The sequence below is a fragment of the Suillus paluster genome (assembly GCF_016628075.1).
Source record: "Suillus paluster strain FC165 chromosome Unknown EDB91scaffold_61, whole genome shotgun sequence".
Classification (NCBI taxonomy): domain Eukaryota; kingdom Fungi; phylum Basidiomycota; class Agaricomycetes; order Boletales; family Suillaceae; genus Suillus; species Suillus paluster.
The window spans coordinates 83,771-106,820 of NW_024537621.1; the positions used below are offsets into that span (position 1 = coordinate 83,771).

The following is a 23,050-nucleotide window of genomic DNA, read 5'->3' on the forward strand; positions in this document are numbered from 1 at the left end:
GATGGGGCATGAGGCATAGATTTTTCGAGAAATATACCGAGATATGGCGCATCAGCTAATATATAGGTAGATCAAGCTCTCAATGGACAAAAATTGGATATAAGAAAGAAAAAAAAGGTAGATCAAGTGTGGGACTTGTTGTACTCGTAGCTCGCGATCGTTATGTAAGTAAACAAAGTATCATTTACGGTGCTAGCCGGACGTACGTACTAAGTACTAAGGACCTGGGTACGTACGAAATAATCGCAAGAGCATTTACCCTCATTTACCGTAGCTTCAGATCAGGGAAGGGCGAGGAGCCAAATTAAACTTTTTGGAAACTCGGGTAGAGCACGGCTAAACCTTCCAACACCGGCTAAAGGCCCATCAAGAAACCCGGCTAGAACAGCATCCAACAACCGCGGCACAGGCGGCATAACATAGCGGACTTCAAAACACTTAGGAGATTTCAATGATTTCAATGCACTAAGGACAAAACAAATATATTCGTAGCTAGTGAATGCGCTGACATGTAATCAAATATCGACGGAGGGAAATTAAGAAACGAATGGCGAGGGAGGGGGAATCAAGGCTTTCCGTCCGCTCACTGGCCTGCTGTCCGCTCAGCCTGCCCTCGCTCCTGCATGCGCAGTGCTCTGTTGTCACATAGGACTTGTTCAATGCTGTGGGAGACCTGTATTTCACGCTGGTCTAGAGTGTCGGTCTCACGAACAACTCCAACATCGATGCAGCCAAGATGCACAGGCTTGGAAACCCACGGTATGTGCACAAGATCATGTGACCGCGACGTGAGCGTACACCTTTGAGTTGACTGGCAGGCAGCGAAGTAACGTGATATATGTCAGAACTGTAATAAAAGAGGATAAAAGCAGCGGCATGGAAAAAAAGTGGTAGCACCTGGTAGCACTAGCCTCAATCAACCTTAGATCTATCAGTGATCACTGTGAAGTTCGATCACCCGCAAGGTACTAAATTGACATCCTCCTGTCTTCCACGTTAATATTCAAGTCGCCCCAATCATTCAATCTTATCCTAAGTATCTTATCCCACGTTTACGACATCCCTTACGCGCCCCCTTGCACCCCTCAAGCTCTGACTGCAAGTTCGAGCCCACATACGTCATCTTTTCAAGATTCTGGTCAACTCACACCGCGAAGGAAAAAAAAACGCGACAGACCCGTTCTTCTTCCTCGGTCCGACAGAGACCAAGAAGGAAATACTAGCCATTCTTCTACGGCATATGGTCTGCCTGCTAGGGTGATTAGCGAACATGACTGAGGTTTTCGGTGTTCTTTTGCCGCGTCAGGTACGGTGAAGCGCCAGGTCTTACTATGATAGGCTCCGGCCGAGGGCTTTCAGTGCTGGGAAGTCATTGGTCTTAGGTCTGGCGCTGCGCGCAACTTTCCTGCTTGATGCAGCTTACACATGCTGAGTCTCACCTGCCCGGATATTTCTAGGTACACAGTGCGCCAGTCCCCATTGAACACTTTCGCTTAATATATGCTGTCGACTCAGAGCATTTTGGTGCTTACACTTTACCAAACGTGAGTGGTCCTGAGATGTCTACTGACAATGTTGGACACTAAGTATTAGTCCATGCACGTAAACCGTCAGTCATCTAAGTATGGTGAGACTAGAAGAAGCGACTCACCCTCAGGCTCGCGGTGACGGACTGAGGTAGGTTCACTACAATTGCCCTGATTATATCCGTCGGGCATCGTGTTTGAAGGCAAGAGCCTTGGGGATTGGTGTGTATCTTTCTGCGGTAACTTCCATGTTCCGTTGTGGAGAGATCTACAGCAGAGATGCACTTATGTCTTCCTCGTCCCCCGCTATCCAAGGAAATCAAACAGTACGGACAACCGGCGATCACAAGAAAATGCTTCTAAAGGTCAGTCGTTGTGCTGGATGATTGTCCACAGTAGTGTGCAGTGTGTACGCTCTCAGATCCATAATTAAGAATCCAGGGCATCAGGTTTTGACACTAAAATAACAGTCGCTTTGTGAGGCGAAGACTGCATAAGTCTTACAACGTGGGATGATTTCTATGTCAGGCCTCTCTTGCTGTATTTTTAACTGCAGATTAAATGTAGACCGCACGAGTACCTAGCAGGCACCAAATGCCCCCCATGTTCTAATACCGGCAGATATAATATTGAAGCCATCGAGAGTCACATGAACGGGCGACTGCGCTTCATTTTAACGTAGACCAGAAAACGTAAAGGATCTCGGAAAGAAGCTATGAAACGAGAGACAAAGAGCAAGTGCGGATATTAGAATCCAACACGGCACAAGAAAATACATGGCTAGCGGTGACAAAGTGCAATGAGCAAGACCGAGATAAATATGTAAAGCCCAGGGGCGTGCACACCTAGGTACCCCTTTTCTTCAACCTCTTCAACCCCAAATGGGCCTCACAAGTATGACGCCAGATGCAGTCACGCCGCATGGCACGGACTGTAGGGTCACCACGCTTATGGTACGTGCAACCATCCCACAGACATTCAATATGGGCATCCCCTGGCGCAGAAAAGTGACGCGTTTTACCATGGACCTTGAACTCCTCAAGAGTCCCTGTAAATCCGCAAGGCTTGTCCTCAGATAGCCATCCGCAGGGCATCAGAGGGAGTGGAGGTGAGGGATGGTGCTGCAGTGGAATTAAATTATAATACGGCTGGTCGGTGGGTTGCGGTGCAGATATAAATTGGGAAGACTCCGCAGCCGGAGGCGGAGACATCATAAAGTGACTCGGATATAGAATGTCATTGTATGGCCCAGTGTATGAGGAAGACGTGAAGTAGTTGCCTCCTATTGCAGGAGCCCCAGAGTGGCCGACGCTGGTGACTCTGAAGACCGGATCGTAGTGCTGGGTACTGCTGTCAAGCGTTGGAGGGTTATGCCAGGAGCCAGAAAGATGGCTAATCATGGTATTAGATATCTGTAGGGAAGAATGCTAGGAGGAACTAACTTAATCATCTGCTCTGCAAACTCATGTTTGGGTGTCATTGAACCCGGAGATATCTTTGGAACGATCAGTGTGAGAAGGGACCGTCTGGAGAAGTCTTACAATGTCGAGACTAGTGGGTGGACTGACAAAGACATAATCAACGTCGTCATCAGGGACTTCCTGGTTGACCACAAGTTGGCTTAGCATGGTTGTACTGTTAAAGAGAATGATGAATGCTATGGCCTAAATGTGCCAAGTATTTATGAAAAAATGCACGCCGGATGGTCCGGGCGAGAATATATTCTTTGCAGTTCTGATTGACGCGCATTACGCAAGGAATGCGACCAGGAAACATGTCATAGCCAAGCGATCAATGGCCGCTACTGGCGAGATGGTCTAGAATGGATCTGTCGAATTGTTTCAGGAAAACCCATCCTCGTATTTGTGGCTTGATACGGTTTGTATGATCCGCTTTCTCTAAAGGAGGATACGAATAGGAAAACCCATCCTCGTATTTGTGGCTTGATACGGTTGGTATGATCCGCTTTCTCTAAAGGAGGATACGAATAGGAAAAAAATTACGGGTGAGGACCTCGTCGTTGGCTGTTGAATCCGGTTCCTTCCCACACTGATCGAGGGTAATGCCTCTCAGACAATCGGCCGTTCTGACGGAGAATGATGAAAACCGACGGAGTGCTGAAACATACATCTGAGTAGCGCACCTTGTTCCTCGTGCTTAAGTCTTCGATGAATTATTGATACTGTTTTGTTGCATAGATTTTAACAAACACTAGTTGACGCCAGTCGATGTAACATGTAGTTGGATTTCCCGTAGATTTTTAATACTCGCCTGCCGTCAGAGCATAGTACTCGTCGAGATCTTGGTAAAATTGGACGCCACCCGATTGAATGCCGCAGGAACCTGTGGCACAGGACGCGGTGCAGGGAAGGTTGGTTGTTGAGTTCGATGGATGGCAACATGGGAACCAGCCATTTCTGACATCGCACTGGAGGGCGTCGTGGGTTTGATTGGCGCCACCCAACCAAGCACTGCTCGTAAGTAATTTTTAAAATTGGACAATTGAACAGCATCTTCGGGGGGACTACTTAGGATGAACGAAGAACGCGCACGACATAACTTACATCCGCATTGTGTTCTTGGCAACATATTGTGAATATCACCGCCGACGCTGTGCCACCTCCTGAAATCCCCACAGCACCTCACAGCACCCCCATATTGCCAGTTTATTTCTCGGACGCTGTTAATATGAATGCCTGCTTGTTAGAGAGTTTGGATGACGAAAAAAAGTACGAACTTCGAAATCCACGAAGACAGGGTCGGAAAAAAGATACATTTGTTGTATGCCCACTGAGCAGGATGCATAGAAAGTCTAGGCGGAGGAGGCTAACTGAGCTTGTCGAAAAGCGAAACTAGTCGGCGGGATACACGCTGTGGGAATACTCGCGCGGGATCCGGCCGGCAGCTGTGAGGACAATATTAATGCTATAGAATGTCACCACGATTTAGCCATAATCGGCATATCCGTATGAGATCCTAGCACTCAACGAATATACGACAGATGTCATGCAAATGCCCAATGTACGCCAAATCATACAAAAATACACTGGTGAGGCGGGTGGGTGGCCATTAGCCCATGAATCCTCGAATGTCGGGACGGGCACGAGGCAGAGATTTTTCGAGAGAAATGTGGCGCGCGCACGCTTATTTTATGACTCGTGAGCTAGGATAGGCTAGGATCTTGTAAGATATGTCAAACCGTGTGCTCGGTTACTGGACCAAATTCGCAGGCTGGCGTCTGCTGGCGTGCCTTGCTGGTCGTCCAGTAAACTCGATTCACAAAGTACCATTTGCAGTGCTGGTTGATATGATGTATTCCGGTAAGCGCGCATGAAATAACTGAAACAGGCATTCACCGTATTTTCTGGTCATGAGTGATATCGATGAGTATCGATGTGGCAAGGAGTCGCCGAGGACTGGCAAAGTATTTTAAAAACCACAGTATAATTGTCAATTTAGGGTTAGCGACCATTTAAGGAAGTGGGTGCGAGGAAGTGGGTGCGAGGTTCCTAGATTGTTGTGTTAAAGCCCGTACCATTACAGAGGAGGAGAGAGAAAGATGCTATACACATCAAAATATGCGTAGTCCCCGTCTACTGTCAGGTATTGTCCTCATGGAAGTTCAGGTCCGAGCCTGATGCAAACAGAGTATGCACAGTATGTGCAGCAAGAGGTAGATGCCAGATTCTAGGGGCGACTTGCTTTTTTCCGGGTCTTCAATAGACTTCAATCGAATCTCATCAACATCCGATAGGAGGTAAGGGTAGGCAACAGCAGGTGTCACGAGGCAGTGGAGGACGAGAATAATACAATGGAGGATGGGAGGAGAGTTGAGGGCCTCACTAGGATGACACGTCTTGGGGTGAGCGTTATCGGAAGCAGCGGGAAGAAGCAAAATGCATGCAAAATATCACTTGTAGAGGACCCAGACAACTTCCTTGCGTGAATCTGGCCTACTACATTATATTATAACAGCGAGGTAGTCATGGGGACAGAAGCTTGAGGTAGGCTGCCACGGCTGCGAGAAGGTGCTGGAGTCGTGCATTATTAGTGGTAAATGAAAACATTAGGCTGTATTTTGAGTATGGGGACTGCAGTACTTGAGAGTAACTTAAGTTTCCTCTTGATAACACGAGCCTAATTCATAACATGGATCACAGATCTCAGTGATGATAGCACACCCAAAAGTACATCAGAATATCCCAGCAAGGCTCTCCTCATCTGCCACCATAGTTTTTCAAGATATCTCTGGCTTCTCTCGCAGGTCTTGATATAGTGGGGCGTTCGTTGGCAGCACTTTCTTTGACCTTCAGAGCCACGCTGCGCAAGAGCCCGAGTTTGGCGAACAACGTTGCCGCTGGCTCTAGATAGTCGTCTGAATCGGGAGCTAGGACGGCCAAAATGATATGCGATGCTAGCGTTGATGGAGGTGTTCCAGAGATCAAGTATGCACTAGCGATGTTGATCAGTGCTTGAAGGGCAGATGGGAGCATTCTTTCACATACTTTACAATCGGTTTCAGTGACTGCGGATTTGCTGACAAGGAGGCTACCAACGACGCTATCGCCTTGGACGTAGTGGTCTATGAAATTCCTTAGTATAAGGGTGAGACAAGTCCGAATCCTCGTGCAAACCTACCCTCGTGTGTTTCCCGGAATGCGTCATTCACAAGTTCAATACACGATTCTCTAGCCTTATCTCCGATACCACCGTGCGCGGAGGCACTCTTCACGACGTTCGACAATGCAAGAACGAAGCTGGCAGCAATCTCCTCATCGCTGGATCTTGCACCAGTGATAAGTTCCGTGACAACGGGATCCACCCTTGGCTGGCTGCGCATAAGAATCCCCAAAGCATCTGCTGCACGAGTTCGTACGACGGCGGAGGATGCATCGCTGATCGCCTTGACGAACGTGCGCTGAAGCTGAGGGAAGAACGGTTTAACATGACCAGGAATTCTCTCGAGCATGGAAGCCAGTGCACTGATGATGGCAGTCTTCACACCAGGGGGATATGTGGTGGCCTGTGTTGCAACACGAATGAGGGGCCCAGTGAATGGCACTACGAAAGGTTTGATAGCAGACTCCTCTGTCCGTTCCACCAAGTCACCAATAGCGTAGGCTGCATTTTCGCGCTGCTCGTTGCTGCCAGTCGTAAGACCAGCAATAATGATAGGGACGGTAGGTGCCACGCCCTTTTGCAGGCTGAAACCAGGAACATAACGGCCAGGTGCACCAGTACTCTCGATCGTCCGACGCAGGGGGACCACGAGGGACTCTAGCTCGTCCTTGGGCACCGACTTGACGAATATATCAAATGCCTGCCAAGCAGCAGTGTGGACTGGAACCTCTTGGTCGTCAAAGAGAGAAACAAGTTGTCGAACCCAATCAATGCGGTATAACGAAGAATCGAGATCAGACTCCTCGCAGAACACTGCAAAGAGATTGCAGGAACTAATCCGACGTTTTGGCGCATCATTCTTGGCCCTGAAGCAGAAGACGATCAGTGTATGTGCAAGCTTACAGAGCGGAGACAACTGACCATCCAAGAAGGAGCAACATCAAAGTGTTCAACCCTTCCGGGTCTTCTATTGAGGCCAAAAGTGCGCGCAGGGCCTCATCAATAGCGTTCCGTAGTTCATCATCTTGGCCTCCCTCTAAAACCTTCACTAATGCTCCAAGAATGACGATCAGGCGCTTGCTCAAGGCATTTCCAGCAACGGTGACAAGAGACGCCAGAGCTCTGGCATTGAAAACCGTCATAGGTGTGGCAATCAAGGTTGGGATGAGAACAGGGAACACAGTAGACGCGCGGACCTTCAATTGGTTAAGTACATTCTTGCTCACAAACGAAATGGATGATACATACCGACATGACCTCCCTCAAGGCTTGAAGTGCAGTGTCAGAGCCTGCACCAGGCTGACGCAAAGCTTCCAACAAGGTGGGGATCGTCTGGTCAATCGCTTTTGCGCCGAGATGCTCTTGAAGTACATCAAATGCCTTCGCGGCCGCCGAACGTACCGTAGCGTCATCGTCCACAAGAGAGGTGCGAACCATGTTGATAATCTCATTTTCATGACCCTCACGTTGCGCATCGGATGTACTCTCCCTAAACGCAGTGAGATTCTGTGCAAGGAGAGTGAAGAAGGGTCCTTACATGACGTCGCACAGCATAAGGCAAACGCCTTCACGGGTACATATATCAGGAGAATGCGACTTGGCATGAAGAATTGTGAAAATTTCCCCCAGAACCTTTTCGCCAGACTTGCGACTTAGTTCTGTCGTGGTACGAGTAGCAGTCTTGAAGCAAGGGATCAACAGAAATATCTGAACGTGCAGCATAGACGCACCTCTTGCTGTTCGAACTCCTGACTGGAGTAAAGTTTCACCAACTGACCAACCAGCTCCGGAAGAATTTCGCGTACTACGTCGCCATCGTCAATTGCGACCAGTGAATATATCCACGTGACTCACCAGTGCGAGGCGTGTTGTGCACAAGTGCCTTCCAGATGTGAATGGAAGACTGACGTACAACGTTGACTGCATCTTGTCTTGCAAGATATAATGCCGACAAAATACGGTTGCGACGTTCTTCTCCAAGAACCTCTGTGAGAGCGCGGCGAGAAGATTCTGCAGCTGCAGCTTCGGCAACTACTTCTTCGTCTTCAACTTCAGCCTTTCCACTGATACCTGATACCTTGAATAAAAGTTCTCCAACCAGGGTAATCGAAGATTGCTAACAACCGGTGCTTCAAGTCCTGTAAAGATATGCTGCAAAACAAGTACTCACCCTAATGCGCCAGCCGGCATCGAACATGCCCTGCTCAAGCTCAGGCAGGAGCAAGTCAATCGCCTTGGTGGAGTAATTGGTGACAATCATCCGCCCTGCTCGCATAGCAGCTTCGCGAACGTACTCTTCTGTATCAGACAGTCCGCTTAAAATGGGGGATATGATTTTCGGCAAATGTGGTTGGAATCGAGCGCCGAAGGTGGCAGGTAGATACACGAGGAGAGACATGAAACCTTCCCTGACTGTACTCCGCGGGGACTGAGCGTTGGCGATGATGTCAGGGAGAAGGCCCTCAAGTCGCTCCATACCGAGTCCGGACAGTACTTCGCTGAGGCCCTGAGCCGCACCTTGCCGATCAACACCCGAAGTATCGGTCTTGAGTGTTCTCAAAAGCCCGGGAACAACGTCGGGGAAGTGTGCTTCTCCAAGACGTTCAACAAGTGTCCCGAGCGCCTTGGCAGCAGTCGCGCGTGCTTCTGGCACGGGATCAACCAGGACGACGTGCACCAAGGGCAAGAGTGAAGACAAGTACGGAACGAAATCCTTGGAGTCCGTCAAAGATGCGAGATTTCCAACAATTTGAGCGGCCCTCTTCTTACCCTCTGTTCCTCGTTCCCGCAATCCACGCTCAATTATCGGTATGACCTGCGACCTATAAGCTACGAGAACATCAACGTGAAGCAGCAGCTTACCAGCGCCAGAGAGGAGTGATCGATGTAGTGCATGAATGATGTCTTCAGGAGGGCTGACAAAGCGTTTGTCGTCTTCGCAGGATCCACAAGCGCCTTCAGCAGCGTCGGAACAAGGGCCTGGATTTCAGGGTTATTAATGACTTCTCCAAATTGTTTCAGACTCTTGTTGGCCGCAGCTTTGACCTGAGCATGCGTATCTGTCAGAACACCAGTAAGGCGTGGAATGACAATGGGCAGTGATAGTGATAGTTGTCGGGGCGAGCAGTAAGCCATCATACCCATCAATTCGATGGAACCCTTTTTGGATCTCCACTGTTTCTCGTCCAAACCAGACAGTAAGGAAGGGAGAATGAGCTTGACGCCATATCCAGACATATTTCCCATGATTACTCTTGCCGCATCCTGAGCAGCCTCGCGTACATCTGCTGTCGTGTCACCGAACGCGGTTAGCAGAATGGGGAGCATAAACGTGATGTAGGGCTCGAAGAGTCGACCGAGCGTATTTGACAGAGTTTCGAATGCAAACATTGCACCTTGACGCGTTTCGAATCGTTTCTTATCCTCGGCAGCTGTCCGGAGGTGGTTGATGACATCGTATTCTTTCATGGCGCCCACTCCCAAACCCTTGATGGTACCTGCAAGACCATAGGCAGCTCCCCGTCGACTAGCGTATTTCGATCCATTAAAGAGTTCCTCGAACAAATGGTCAACAAGTTTGCGAACGCCTGGACCCATGAGCTTTACTAGGGGGACAAGGCAGTCAGAAACAGCTATTTGGACTTGTTCTGCTGGTGTCTTGAGTGCTTCGACCAATCGGTCTACAATGATGGGAATACGTGGGTCTGAGGCATCGAGATGCCTGGCGACACGTCCGAACAAAATGACGACGGCCTCTTTGATTTGATCTCCAGTTTCGTTGGCGGGACTCGGGCCAGCTAGATGTTCTTCAAAAGTTGAGAGTAGACCCGCAAGCCGTTTCGAGCCATGAATGTCGATGACGGCTGTTCCAGCCCGAAGCATGCCACGGCACACATCCGGCGACCTGTCACCTAGTGCTTCGTCCTTAACCAAGAATACGAAGAATGGTTCGATCTGATCCTCGGTGAATGATTGAGCCAAGTGCTCAAATGCAAGGGCAACTGCCACACGGGTAGCCCAGGGATCGGAGCGATCGAGGCTGGAAGCAATAACCATGCCCTGCACACCAAATCAAGATCACGATCAGAAAGCTCGTCATGGCACTCACATATTCGTCGAACTCAGGTGCAAGGATCTTGGCCTTTATACTGGTAAGAGCCGAGTACACAAATAAGGATGAGTGATCATACCTTCTCTCGGTAAAAGTCTTGCAGAGCAGCCACGGTCAATGCACTCTTTCGAGGCCAATATATCACGGCCTCCGCAATTGCCGATGCTGCGCTAGTTCGCACGTACGCATTGTTGTGCTCTGGTAGCTACATTAGAATTTGATATTCGGAAACAGGAGCTGCATACCCAGATAGTTCATGAGCTTATCAAGGAAATCTTCTGGCACATCCAGGCCGTTATCTTCCCACACGTGGTTCGCGAGACGGGCATTCTGTTCGTCATCGTCGTGGCAGGCTATCCAAAGTTGCGGAGACCAATCGAGATCGGTCAAGTCGAATGGCTGGGAAAATGATGAACAGAAGGTAGCCAAATCATACGTGAATGATACTGACCTGGATCGCCTGCAGACAACCGTTCCTGACATAGACCTCTTGTAATAGTGTGCCATTAATAAGCACACCAACCTCATCGCGGGTCGCATTCGATTGCACAGCCTCTCCGAGGTCAATGAGAACAGATGAGGCTTCCTTGCTAAGTCGCGGCTGGTGCCTAATGACGTGAATGACATGCTCCATGGTTGCTTTGCGGGGAAATGCTGCATCCGAAACTGTAGGGAAGAATATTAGAAATAAATCAACTCTTATACCGAAGACAAACATTCGGTGCAGTGAAACTTGATGATGTCAAGCACGAGAGTGACTTGTTCAAGTGCTTCGTCGTCGTCATCTTCCCCAACGTCTACACCACCCTTCAGCAACACCTGCGCAAGGAGAGGGAATGCATAGGAGAAAGTTGCAGCATCAAATGGAGCTTGCTCTGACAGCGATCGCAGGCGGTAAAGAACGCGTAGCACAAGAGCTGGAGATATGTGAATACGCGACTTGTTTTTCTGACAGACAAAACTCACAGCTCAGTCGTTCAGCCCTCAGTTCCTCAGGTACCGATGCTATCTCAAGGCTTCGCAATGTGGCCACACCAACCCACTTACGGAACGTGTCCAAACGTGCTGAGCAGCATTTGGCGAGGTCCTAGTATGGAAGAAATAAGTACAAACTGCACGAAAAAAACCAATACAAACCTACTAAGTACGCTTCAAATGCTTGCGACCCGACAAGCCTTGTTCCCTGACCCATAGCTCCTTCCAACAAGAGCGATAAAATGACCGAAACGTACATACGCAACTCGGGGACATTGATGGACGCCAAACTCTGAACAAAGGAAAGCCCTCGTTGCAGATTGAGTTTGATAGTGGTGACTCGCTGCCGCACAATTGCTTCCTTGTCCAGCTGTGCTTGTACGAGCGCTTGAGCTTGCTTCGATAGCGTAGCTGGCGCAGCACCCTTCTTGTTCGCAAGCGATTTACGAAGTTCGGCCTCCCAGCGGGCAATGTCAGCGTCTTTTCCCTTTTTGGGACCCTCCTCGGACTTTTGAGAGGAGAGAACTATCAAGAAAAAGAACGCAATGAATATGACGTAGTTTCCATGATTTATTTACTCACCATCGACGTAGGTTGTCCCTTCTGGTGTTTCCCAGATACCGAATTCAGCCTCGGATAGGGCATTAATAGTCGAAGAGTTAATGTCAGCGCGTAACTGCTCTGTAACCTTCGGTAATACATTTTCGGGACAAACAAACGCCAATGTGCTGGTTGCTTGATAGCTCGCATCTGCAAAGCCAAACTTGAAGTGCATAAATAAGTAACACCGCCTTGAGTTCAAAATAATAAAATACCTTCGAATCGATGGCAGATGCCGTCAAAATGCTCGTCATCGCCTGATCAACACGCCGGGAAATTAAATTATGCGGGTCTACGCTAGCCTTCTGACACAACTCAATCCATAGCAGCCGGGATGGAGGACCTAGTGCGTTTTTAGGATCCTTAGCGACAGTCGATCGAGTAATAAATGAAGCTCACAGATAGCAGAGTGATGCGCTAGGACGATAAGGTCTACCAGTTGTTCGTCTTTCTCTCCTGCAGCTGCCTCTTCCTTACCGCCGCAGGACAGTAGCAGTGCTGCATACCTTCGCTGCTTGTCTACAGGTTTTTCAGCCTCCTCTCTGACTGGTACGCTCTTGATGGCACTCGACTTTTCTTTGATCAAAGACACTGTCAGCGCTTCACGCAGGATCAAACTGACGAGCTGTGGCAGGAGTGCAACAGCGGCTTCAATAGTCTGAATTGTTGCTCTGCGAACCTCAGATGACTGCGAGTGAATGGAGAGATGAACAAAAACGGAGCCGATTTGCAACCTGAGAGGAAATGTCAAAACGAAAGAAGTCATGTAAAACAATTAAACTTGCCGTAAATGCTCGCTTTTACCCAGTTCGTTCTTCAGGCGGAAAAGAGACAGGTTCACAGCACGCAGTAGCCACAATTCGTCTCCTGCGTCTGTCAGCTTTTGGTATATTTTATCCGAGATCATGAATGACGGCTTGGCCTGTGTGCCAGTGAGAACTTCGATAGATGCATTGCGGGCTACGATATCGCCTGAGATAAATGAGTACGAAACGCAGGGTCTACCGAAGGGAGTGAACATACTGAACTTTCCCGTATTTGCTAGTGGACCCATGAGCAAAGCAAGGGCAATATATCCCTCTAATGGACCCACTGCCGCAGTCAGAGGATTCGCGGTCACAATCTTCAAGTTCGTCTCAAGAGCACTTGTTACTCCCGATGAAAAAGCGAAGACAGCGTCAGTGTCCACCGTGTCAGCGTTCCAGAGCGCCGACCCAGTGATCGATACAAAGGCTCTCCTAATAACGGGCTTCGGATTGGTTATCTCCTTCGCAATCATAGTCGTCGTGTCTGCAGGCGCTTCAATATTTGCCTTGAGGATGAAAGTGAGATGAATGGCCATAATTGACGCCAGTACCCCAACAGCCGCATCATTCGTTTCCTTCACGAGCAACAGAGGTACATTCTGCACTACAGTGACCGAAACTGCAGCGCTTGGTGGCATCGCGGCTAGCATTGCATAAAGCGTGAGCCGATGCTCAGGGCCAGTAGTTTTACCAGCCTTGGGAAGCGCCAAAACATCCGTGAGAGCCGCATTGGCGTTGGTGGAGTCAATGTCCTTGGAGATTAAAACCTTAAAAAGCCCCGTGGCATTCGTGCGCACGACAGGGTTATTGGACTTGGCAGAGTTCAAGGAGGCAGTGAGGAGTTTTTTGAATGTGGTGGAGTCGAGGGTGTGAGAGTACGCGAGTAGGAAGTCTGCGATCACTGCAAGCAGTTCGTCAGAAAGTGATAATCCTGATGCATAGACGTACCGCTTAGTGAATATTCTGGTGATCGTAAAAGGGCCTTCTCCGTAGTTGGTAACACAGTTGCTGTTAGATCGCTCGGGGTTATACAAGTCCCTATGAAATCATGAAGCGCACTCTGTCATAGTGTATATTGAGATTTCATATCAAATGACAACATTTAGGCACCTTACAGAAGAGTGCGATGGAACGGGATTTTTGGACATCACGACGCAAGTGGTGTAAAGATCGAGAATGGCATCCTAGCATCGCATTTAGCATGTACCACATCCGGAAGATCGATGATTATTTTACCTTGATTGCAGGAGGGATTTGGGTAAGCGATTCGTCCTTCACATTTTTCAGGCGAAGTGTCACATCCACAGCAGTGCTCAACAACGAAATCTGTATGAGAGGAGCTTGGCTAGACTTTGCCTGTGCAGTCAGTGTTGTCATGAGAGCGGGAAGCACTTCCGGTGCAGACCGGAGTGCTCTGCGCGTACGGACAAGGGCACTTTTCTGCATAGTTGGTTTTGTTCGCGTAGAGTGGTTCAGCTGCATATCAAGAAGCGTCGCAAAGATCTCGACGAGCACTCTCCACAGAGAGGAAGATGTAAAGTCAGGAGAGAATCGCAGACATGTCGCATAAAGGCCACATGCCCAGCTCAAGAGAACGAAAATATCTGCAGGGGCATATGTGCTGATTCGCCAACATCAGCCGCCATCTGGAGGTGAGAGATGGGAGGCAGACCTTGGTGAACCACGCTTAGCTATCTGGGACACTTCATTCGCAAGCCACCCTAGAACCTGCTCTGTGACACCCATCTTTTGGCCAGCATCAGCTGTCTCATCCTTCTCAATCAGCGCCATTCCCACTTCCTCGACGGCGTCGCGGGAGGCGGAATCAACGTATCGGGGGTATGTTTGTGTGAGGAGTTTGAAAATATCCATGATCTGCCTCAGGCTCAGTCCTTGAAAACGATCTGAGATTACAATGCTGATTGACTACTATGAGCTGCAATACATGCCTCCATTAGTCGCAAGCCATAAGAGTTCCTCCTGCAAAAACAATCGGCGAATTCTGGTACTGCTGGTTAAAAGTTTCCCCTGGGCGATCTGCATAGCCTTCTGCCAGTCCTCCAGCACGAGATCTCGGGTCCATGTCTGTCCGCTCGTATCCTGATCATCCATCTCGTGTGATGGAATTGTGGAGACCAACCACGACTCGATATCAGGTTTACCTGAGGATTCCGATCGGCGTTGTCTCGCCTTGAGCTTTGTTAATGATGTTTTGTGAGGCAGGATGAAAACACAGTAATAATGCTAACAAGTACTGTGCCAGTGGTTTCTCGAGTGAAGAAGCTTTGGAAGTTTGTAGAGTCACGTGAGGATCGGGATCTTGAGAAACTATCGGGGCCGAAAATGCACTGGAACGTTGCATAATAAATGATATTTTTCGCACACTAACCCAATTAGACCCGAGATCGAAGCACAAGGAAGCCAACCCTTAGAGCGAAATGGAGGAAAGTACGCTTATAACAAGAGAATCAAGACATTTCGTGAGGTCTCTTGATCTCTCACCACGTCCATCGTCGCTCCTTTGCCCTCAACTTTTCCCCCAAGGCAGGCTTGTATCGCGTCGAGCCTTCAAGCACCGTCGACTGGTCGGGTGGTCAGTCATCAACTACTAGACCTTCCTAATTCAGCATATAGTATCTTCCGTCAACCCGTATGTAATTCCACCGCCGTTCTGGGGCACGCAGTCGGCTCATTCGAACAACAGATAATTGCTGCTTGTTGACCGTTTCCATCACTCGTTGATTGTGTTCGAACGTAGCCCCTTGTAAAACTTGCCAATTTTTTGTTTGCATCCGGTGAGTTCATACTGATTGACTTTCCGAGCTGTGACCAACAGATCAATTGCTTGCTCAGTAGAATTTCGTTGAGGCGTCCGATCCATGCCTTTCACCCACGACGGAGGTCCCACGGATACTTCCATCTCCCCCACTCCGACGGACCTTGACTTCCCTGACCCGACAGATGGGCATGTTGTGGCCGTAGCCGTGACTGTTGGTGTTGTCGGTGTCTTCCTCTTCGGACTCATCACATGGCTTCTACTACGCCTGCGTCGCAAACCAGCTGATGCGGCTCCCCCCGCTCAGATGCGGCGTATTCTCACATCTGATTGTGCTCGACCCTCGACCGAGTCCAAGTTCAATTTCAGTGAGTTTCCTGCCCCTCGAGAAAAAAGTGCGATCCTTATTGTTCCAGTACGGAAGCCGTTGCGAGTGGCTCTCCAGCAGGATGATGGTTCTTGGGACTTTTCGGACCCAGATCCGAAACAAAGTTATATCACCCCCGTTCCCAAGTGTCAGCTCTCCCCGCTACGCACCCCGCCACGATCCAATCGCTCCAGTATGCACAAAGGCGAGCTGTCCCCAGTTTACCCAGATCTTGAGGCTCCTCCACCCGCTTACTGCCTAGACGGAAACACGTGGCCGTTGTATACTCCTCCAGCAGACCATCTGCCCCATTCAACTGCTTAGAGGACTAGTCGTTACCTTTGGTTTCGTCGATTACATCGTATCACCACCTTCACCTTGCCTTTTTCATCGTTATTACGTTCGATGTGATATTTCAAGCCGCCTTTTGTCAAGCACCCTCGTTCAATTTTGACTTGTCACTCGAGTAATTCGCCGTGAAGGCGCAGCTCAAGCGCACGGATGCGCTATGTATAAGCACCCTTGTACTTCATAACTACTTGTGGTTAATATATCGAGAGGATCTGCGTTCTTGCAATAGCATCATCAAACGATCGGTACCAGGTGCGATCACTTTTTGTCTTGGATGATCTGGATCCCGAATATCAGTTTGCAATTTCAAATTTAGTTCAGCAATGGAAGGACACTTAGAGTTCTAGCTGGTGGCAGCTTCTAGAGAGCGATCTCATCTCAAGCTAAGGCCGATAAATCGTGATGTCGCTGTCTCATGATTCAAACGTGGGTAGGCTCATGTTGCGATTCAAGATGATCATGAAATTATCAACTGCGAGGTATTATATGGTGGAGTTATCAAATTGGCTGGGAATGGTTCCATTGGTGAATTATACAAGAGCATGCAGAGCAAAGGGCACATAACAATGAAAACACATGAATAATCAATGCAAATACAAGAATCAAATGCCAGGGAGGTCATCATCGGAAATGTCAAAGTGAGGATCGACTTGGAGAGTGATACGCCGGACCCTTTTATTCATCGCGGCAGGCGATCCAGAGACTAGAATTGAAGTAGCAGTGAAACGAAACATCGAGGAAGGTACGAAGCACGAACCAGTAGATTCTCGAGGACGTTTCGAAGAAGGGCCGGCAATCTGGGGCATTGGAGTATTCTTTTCGTCAACCAGGTCCTCAATTTTGGGAATCTTGATATCAACGGCCGCCTTGACGTCGTCAGGATCATCTCCCATGATGCAGTGACGAAGACGAGCACCGTTCAATTTGAGAGCCTGATGTGCGCGTGAGTTACGTGCATACATGCTGCCAATGGATCCGTCCCTTTGGCGGGTCGTGGAGAACTTACATTTACAAGCGTGTCCAACGCCTCCGCGACCTCCGAACACAACGCGCTGTCCTCCGCAATCGTTGCCTTGGCACAAGGCATATGTTCGATATAAGCGACGAGCTCATCTATTGCGTTCTGATCTCGCTGCTCTAAATTATTGCGCAGCTGAATCCGTCGTAGCTTCGACTTGAAGTTTTCCTCTACGTTGGCAGACGTGACGGGTACGATACCCTTGGGAATCTCTATGTCGTCCCACCACTGCCACACTTGACTTTTCGTTCCGTCGTGAAGGAGGCTGTAATAGATCGGCTCCGTCATTTGAACAAGAAGATCCTCGAGTTGCTTTCTAAGACTAGCGTTGAAGGAATCCGCTAAGATGGCGGTCCTGTATGTCACTGCTTTGCGCAGTTCGAGCAGTATTGCTTTGACGCAGGGTTCCACGTCGCGCTTCGAGTTCTTCCTGCACTTCCAGTTCCATTTCGTCACATGCAGTGCGAAGGCCCCCATGACTCGGCTGTGGCGTAAGTCCCGTTTCGAATCCTTCTTCATTAATTCAACGAGCTGCCGGAACGCTCTCTTCTCATATGTCGGGAGTTTGTCGAAAGCATCGTTGATCTGTGTTCTGTCTCTGGGACGGTCCCGCTGAGTCTCCCTCTCGCTGACGTTTGTCATCGTATTGTGAAGGCGAAAGATCAGGGTGTTTCGATTCTCCCACAAGAAACGGCATAGCTTTTGTGTCAATCATCAGCGAGCAGCTAGTTGTACATGCACTTGTCATACCTGTGCGTCCGCGTCCGGTGCGATTCTTCGGCTATTCATCACGTTGTATATCATGACCTCACTGAAATCATCCATATCATGACTGTGCGTATGTAAAGAAGGATAGTAGTCGAGGAGAGGCTCGAACCACCTGTAAACCTACAAATGGTTAACATGATACCAATGTGGAGACCGAGATTAGAAAGTGTCACTGCGTACCTCAATAATCCCTTCCTTCATGGCATTGAGCGATGACCAGGCGTAGTCTAACAACCAACCAGACAACAGGGGAGTGGGTGCATCACTCGCATCATCCTGGGGTGACAGCCAGACAGCAATACGAGCTGTTATCCTATCATATTGTCGAATATTATCGTCCGATTCAGTGGGACCATTGCTGCCTTTCAACCACTTTGTTCGCAAGCTTGCTACGACGTTGTCACAGTATTCACCTAAAGCACACATGTATGCGTCAGTCTTTTCACCCACATAGTGAACTCGTGCGAAGGCTTCTTCAGCATGAGCATCGATTTCATGAAAAATATCATTGAATGTTGCAAGGTTCGACGCGCCCTGTGAGTTAGTGATCTGTTTCTTCCACTGGTCGATTTTTTTCCGAGCTGCGAGACCCTCGAGACTATCGTCATAAGACAGATCTAGGGTGGTTTTCACAGTCTTATAATCCGGGAAATCATCATCGGATGCCAATTTCTTCATGATTTCGGCCTGTGACACGATGAATCGAAGGTATAGCTTGGTATAGTCGCATCAGTAAATAGCAAGATAGTCAAACCATGAAACCTACCCCCATAACAGTGTCAATGGACTTCACCAGCCAACAGACAGAAAACTCTCGTCGCCCATGGAAGTGTGGGCCGAGCGGGAAAAGCTCAAGAGCCAGAACTAAGACGAGTTTTTCGTAACGGAGGACCTTCATGACACGTGAATTCCTGGGCCGTTCCGAGCTTCTGCATTCTTCGAGTTGCGCTGTAGCGCTCTCGTAAGACAGGTCATCTAGTGATGATTGGTGCGCCTGGAGAATTTCTTCGAGAATGGTGGTTAATACCGACTCCTCAGACATCCCGGTGTGGCAAAAAGAGATAAAGTACTACTACTACTGAGTTAGTACAGCCTGTGACGAGTTGGGTTGAACTTGTTTGGCAAAGGCTTCTGGTCTAAACAACCCTTTTGAGATCGCAAACCACCTTGCTTGGCTGTTGGGTTAAATATAAAGGTAAACAAAAGTCTAGGGCGAGTCGAACTAGTACTAGTGACTTGATACAGGTAAAAAAAAATGCAGTACTACGTGACATCATAGTAAGTAATCCTTCATTCTCAACTTCGATGCCTTTCACGAGTCTTTTACAGGTCGCAAATGAAAGTGAGGTGGTACTGACGAGGAGCAGTTTGAGGCAGTAGATTGTAGCGATCCATGGTACCTGCTGTTGGTGTTTGTGTGGACGATATATTAATAGTTGTACACTTGGACTGAACATGGATCGTTGATTTGTTTTACGGGGGCTTTTGTGTAGATTCGAACAGGTCCAGAAAAACATGGTAGGGGGCGGGTCGCGCAATCGTAGTAATTGAGTCACCAGGGAGGGCATGTATTCAAGTCGTGATACCTGCTTTGTGTACTTCTGCTCGTGGCGTACAAATATTATTAGTGAGCGAGGGTGTCGAGCAATTGTGGAATTGTGGGGAACAACAGTGAATTCAAAGGATATCTCCTATCGATCGTGGAGGGACAGAGAAGTACTAGTGCGACGTGCGTGAGTTGTTCGCCAACGTACTAAACGTCTGCTTTGGAGGAAATTATACGGTATCTGCTTATGCCTAGTATATATCATCAAGGTACAAACAACTTGAACTCCTCAGAGATCCCCGGTCGAGAGAAAGAAAAAACATAGCTATGAAATTTCTACGGTCCTGATAGTCCATCACGCTATGAACAGAAGCTATGTCTTTGACTTGTGCAATGATATCGTGATCCGATGCGATCCTCTTGTATTCTCCGGTACGCTGCCGCACTAGCAAAAATGCGCCGAAAGGTTGTCCGAGGCGAACGACCAATCGCAACTGCTCGTAAGTGAGATTCCGAATCAGGCGGCTCCTGTTCTGCGGGAGAACCGCCGGGAAATTCGTCCAACGGAGACTCGAGCACAGACCGAAAATCATCCTCGCTCTCCTGTATCATCTCCAACGTCAGGTAGCTCGAGGAGGCGATAATCCCATGGACGGATAAGTAAGAATGTCTGCAGAGGAGACCTTGACGGCGTGAACTGATTCAACGTCTCTTTCGTGGTGATGAGCAGGTCGTGAAGTCCGTCGGCTTTGACTTCGTATGTAAATGAGTCTCTTGGGGTGCGCCGTCATTCGGTCTGACTGACGTGACACGGAATGCGACGCAAGGCAGATGCAGTCTACAGTTTGCAAAGCGAGGAGAGCTCATATTGTCAAGTTGGTTATAAAGTTTTGAAGCCAACTCCATAGCCACAGTAGTTCGCAGCGAAGAGACCGCTGTCTGAATCTGGCGTTCAGACAAAGATGGGAGGGTACATGGGAGAGCTGCATAAGAGGAAATGTTGGCTGGAAGACAACTGTTGAACTCAGATCGTTGTCCAACCCAGTCCAGGGCAGTAATGTCGCCCGACTGTGCCACGATCTCCTGCAGCAGTCTCCCGAGCGCACCGTGCTTATTCTCGCCATAAAGGATGGGGAGTTGGACGCCAAAAATACCAAACAATGAGTATGCAATGTCTTCCGGCACTGTGGTGACGCGCCTAGACGCCCATTGCAGTTTCTCTCGGGCGTCTTTCATTCCCGGTTGAAAGGCTATGAGGGCCCGTGAATCTATGCCCGTCGCATCCTCCAACTCGTGCATGATCTCAAAGGTCTCCTTGTGGTTGGGGGACTCGTCATTGAGGTATAGAGACCAATCCTGTTGGTAGAAGCGAATGACTTTTGGAGCCAGGAATTCCGGAACAGTCCATCCTCGGGTATTCCAACTGCTCTGCGCCAGCGCACCAGGCTTGGCCAAAGGAGGGACATCCGACAAGTAGACGATCGTGAGTGCTGAATTGTGATACCAGGCAAACATGGAGTTGAGGGATTTTTGAAGCTCAACGTTGTTATGCTGGTCGATGCAACATGAATCAACCCACGCCCAGTGATACTCCGTCTTATGACGAACAATGTCAGCAGAATGACTGCAACTTCATGAGACCACCAGCTGCCTTCAACTCGTACACGACTTTGTCCTTGATATCGTGCAGCAATGGCTCCGTCCCTTCCCACCTATGCGACAGCATGACACAACGAAAATATGTTGCCACTGTTTCTGCGATGCGCTCCGGTTCGAGGATTGGATGCTTCATAGTTGATAACAGAAGCTCTTTATACTCTGTGCTCTCGGTGAAGGCGCTTATCTGCGCTTCTCGATCACATAAGAGCCCGGTGACGGCGTTGAGTAGACGAAGCGGGGCATTGTTGAGTTGACCGTCAATGACCTTTCGAATGACATGTCGTGCTTCGGAGGGACTGACATATTGGTCACGCAGCTCTGAGGAAAGAGTTGAGCATCTTGACACATGGGTTACTTGGGACTTACTTCGTATTTGTGCGTTGGAAGCACTGTCCAAGTTGGCGAGCATCATTTGGAAAGCCTCAATAGCTTCATCGTAGTGTTGTGCGCCATGAAGTGCTGCATACTTCAACTCATATCCAATGTGAGATGAAGGGGTGAGTTTGATGACCTATGCATCACTGAAGTGAGCATTGGAAAAAAATGGTAGATGTAATCGCACCTTTTGTGCATCAAGAATTGCATCCTCCCATAACTTTTTTTGCCGACCTAGCCTTACTACGATTTGCAAAGACGGTGTCGGTTGCAGAATTGAGGCCGATCACCACAGAGTATAATTTAATAGCTCTGTCGTAATCGCTTGCAGCGAGGGCAGCATCTCCGTCAGCAATATAGGGCGCTCTATATTCTTGCGTGAAAGCTGAACGAAATGCGGGTGAGGATCATAATGCGTGACATTGTGGACACCAGACTTGCCATGAGACCAGTCAATGCAGTTTGCCTTTGTAGTTTCATCGCTTATGTCCATCATGTGTCGGTACGAATCCATAGCTTCTTCAGTGTCTACCTGCCCAACGGAGTGCATTGCACCGCTTCTGGTGGGCATTTTGCCACAACGACTTCAGGTTCCATCCGAAGAGCTTCACAAAGCACAGAGTTCAGCGTGGAAAGGATGGTTGGATGAATTATATCAACATACCACCACCAGGTCATCATATATTGAATGAATGTCCAATTTTGACGAGAAAGTGCTGGCGTTAACAGCGGAAGTGAAGTGGTGAGCAGCGTCGTTGTGGTCCGCGGCATTGAGTCCGAGCTGAACACATAAATATGCCTGGTGTGCGAAGTTCAGATAAATATGTGCGAATCCACGAAACCCGGGCTTGATTAAGGTACTACTCACTTCAACGATATGACAAGCAAGAATATTGTCATATGGACAAGTGGTAGCTAGCTTGCGGACACGGAGAATTCCCTCCTCATGTCGACCTGCATTGAAAATAGCAATTGCCTAAAAACTGTAATGAAGCCTGAGCACGAAGCATGTAAAAAGAATTTAACGTGCCTTAACCAAGAGAAGGAAACAAATGGTTCTGGGATCTTCGTCCGTGAATATGAATGCGAGGTCAAATTCTGCCATCGCATCCCAGAGCTGCCCTTTTCCGCATAGGGCGATGCCCTTAGAGATATGACCTGCTAATGAGGGCTGGATGGTAATAGACTATGATGTCACAATGAAAGTTAGCTGTTCGTAAGGGAGCAATGATGGGACAGTCTGTCTCACTTTGATTGCATCCTCAATTGCATTGTCCCAGTCATGTTTTCGCGCCATAACAAGTGAACGGTTAGCATGCGAAGTGTAGTTATTGGCATCGGCGTCGATGTCTTGAGTGAATAACTGCTCAGCGGCAGACAAGTCCCCGCTAACTGCATGCATTGCGGGCGGCCGTGTTAATGGCGAGGATCTACATGAAGTATGCTCGAATTATGTTATGGTCAGAGTCAAGGATGGACACATGCCTTCGAATCAACTTCTTTGGGCACTTGCCACTCTGATATCATCTTATCTAAACCTCCGCTGAGGATG

General features: G+C 48.8%; 5 protein-coding genes across 5 annotated transcripts; 1 reads left to right on the forward strand and 4 right to left on the reverse strand.

Annotated features, from left to right (window-relative positions):
* Nucleotides 1-1,998: 1,998 nt before the first annotated feature.
* EDB91DRAFT_708161 (uncharacterized protein) lies at nt 1,999-3,420 on the reverse strand. The gene is made up of 3 exons (XM_041328165.1): nt 3,068-3,420; nt 2,969-3,021; nt 1,999-2,918 (listed from the first exon to the last, which is right to left on the reverse strand). Exons 1-3 carry the CDS (start codon nt 3,152-3,154, stop codon nt 2,372-2,374), a joined length of 687 nt encoding a protein of 228 aa, XP_041173667.1. The 5' UTR covers nt 3,155-3,420; the 3' UTR covers nt 1,999-2,371.
* A 2,323-nt stretch (nt 3,421-5,743) lies between these two features.
* On the reverse strand, nt 5,744-14,750 carry EDB91DRAFT_1238871 (armadillo-type protein; the record flags this gene model as incomplete). The annotated part of the gene is made up of 26 exons (XM_041321774.1): nt 5,744-5,978; nt 6,161-7,012; nt 7,068-7,342; nt 7,395-7,635; nt 7,684-7,826; nt 7,877-7,950; nt 8,001-8,262; nt 8,317-8,961; nt 9,009-10,205; nt 10,255-10,287; nt 10,337-10,455; nt 10,503-10,656; nt 10,709-10,923; nt 10,974-11,174; nt 11,224-11,344; nt 11,399-11,757; nt 11,815-11,995; nt 12,048-12,175; nt 12,232-12,566; nt 12,618-12,804; nt 12,856-13,539; nt 13,587-13,698; nt 13,754-13,822; nt 13,875-14,259; nt 14,311-14,530; nt 14,588-14,750. The coding sequence occupies 26 exons, from the start codon at nt 14,748-14,750 to the stop codon at nt 5,744-5,746; spliced, it is 7,590 nt and encodes a 2,529-aa protein (XP_041173668.1).
* Nucleotides 14,751-15,041: 291 nt separating this feature from the next.
* On the forward strand, nt 15,042-16,454 carry EDB91DRAFT_1153264 (uncharacterized protein). Its single transcript, XM_041319513.1, has 4 exons — nt 15,042-15,288; nt 15,343-15,433; nt 15,492-15,782; nt 15,831-16,454. Exons 3-4 carry the CDS (start codon nt 15,518-15,520, stop codon nt 16,103-16,105), a joined length of 540 nt encoding a protein of 179 aa, XP_041173669.1. The 5' UTR covers nt 15,042-15,288; nt 15,343-15,433; nt 15,492-15,517; the 3' UTR covers nt 16,106-16,454.
* Nucleotides 16,455-16,565: 111 nt separating this feature from the next.
* EDB91DRAFT_1153268 (uncharacterized protein) lies at nt 16,566-19,039 on the reverse strand. The gene is made up of 5 exons (XM_041319514.1): nt 18,685-19,039; nt 18,099-18,632; nt 17,901-18,038; nt 17,139-17,849; nt 16,566-17,064 (listed from the first exon to the last, which is right to left on the reverse strand). The coding sequence occupies exons 1-5, from the start codon at nt 18,958-18,960 to the stop codon at nt 16,735-16,737; spliced, it is 1,989 nt and encodes a 662-aa protein (XP_041173670.1). The 5' UTR covers nt 18,961-19,039; the 3' UTR covers nt 16,566-16,734.
* Nucleotides 19,040-19,557: 518 nt separating this feature from the next.
* On the reverse strand, nt 19,558-21,956 carry EDB91DRAFT_1349234 (uncharacterized protein). Its single transcript, XM_041326007.1, has 7 exons — nt 21,940-21,956; nt 21,686-21,883; nt 21,490-21,634; nt 21,129-21,441; nt 21,073-21,088; nt 20,270-21,015; nt 19,558-20,237 (listed from the first exon to the last, which is right to left on the reverse strand). Exons 3-7 carry the CDS (start codon nt 21,533-21,535, stop codon nt 20,054-20,056), a joined length of 1,305 nt encoding a protein of 434 aa, XP_041173671.1. The 5' UTR covers nt 21,536-21,634; nt 21,686-21,883; nt 21,940-21,956; the 3' UTR covers nt 19,558-20,053.
* Nucleotides 21,957-23,050: the final 1,094 nt, after the last annotated feature.

Bases quoted from the DNA above. Each gene is read 5' to 3' on its own strand.
- EDB91DRAFT_708161 (XM_041328165.1), bottom strand. From the start codon at position 3,154: ATGCTAAGCCAACTTGTGGTCAACCAGGAAGTCCCTGATGACGACGTT. The intron at 3,022-3,067 runs GTAAGACTTCTC...ATCGTTCCAAAG, and splicing joins CACCCACTAGTCTCGACATT to ATATCTCCGGGTTCAATGAC. The intron at 2,919-2,968 runs GTTAGTTCCTCC...TACCATGATTAG, and splicing joins TTTGCAGAGCAGATGATTAA to CCATCTTTCTGGCTCCTGGC.
- EDB91DRAFT_1153268 (XM_041319514.1), bottom strand. From the start codon at position 18,960: ATGTCTGAGGAGTCGGTATTAACCACCATTCTCGAAGAAATTCTCCAG. The intron at 18,039-18,098 runs GTACGCAGTGAC...AACCATTTGTAG, and splicing joins TGAAGGAAGGGATTATTGAG to GTTTACAGGTGGTTCGAGCC. The intron at 17,065-17,138 runs GTAAGTTCTCCA...CGCGCACATCAG, and splicing joins CGTTGGACACGCTTGTAAAT to GCTCTCAAATTGAACGGTGC.
- EDB91DRAFT_1349234 (XM_041326007.1), bottom strand. From the start codon at position 21,535: ATGATGCTCGCCAACTTGGACAGTGCTTCCAACGCACAAATACGAA. The intron at 21,442-21,489 runs GTAAGTCCCAAG...CTCTTTCCTCAG, and splicing joins TTCCAACGCACAAATACGAA to AGCTGCGTGACCAATATGTC. The intron at 20,238-20,269 runs GTCAGTCAGACC...GCGCACCCCAAG, and splicing joins TGCGTCGCATTCCGTGTCAC to AGACTCATTTACATACGAAG.
- EDB91DRAFT_1153264 (XM_041319513.1), top strand. From the start codon at position 15,518: ATGCCTTTCACCCACGACGGAGGTCCCACGGATACTTCCATCTCCCCC. The intron at 15,783-15,830 runs GTGAGTTTCCTG...TTATTGTTCCAG, and splicing joins CGAGTCCAAGTTCAATTTCA to TACGGAAGCCGTTGCGAGTG.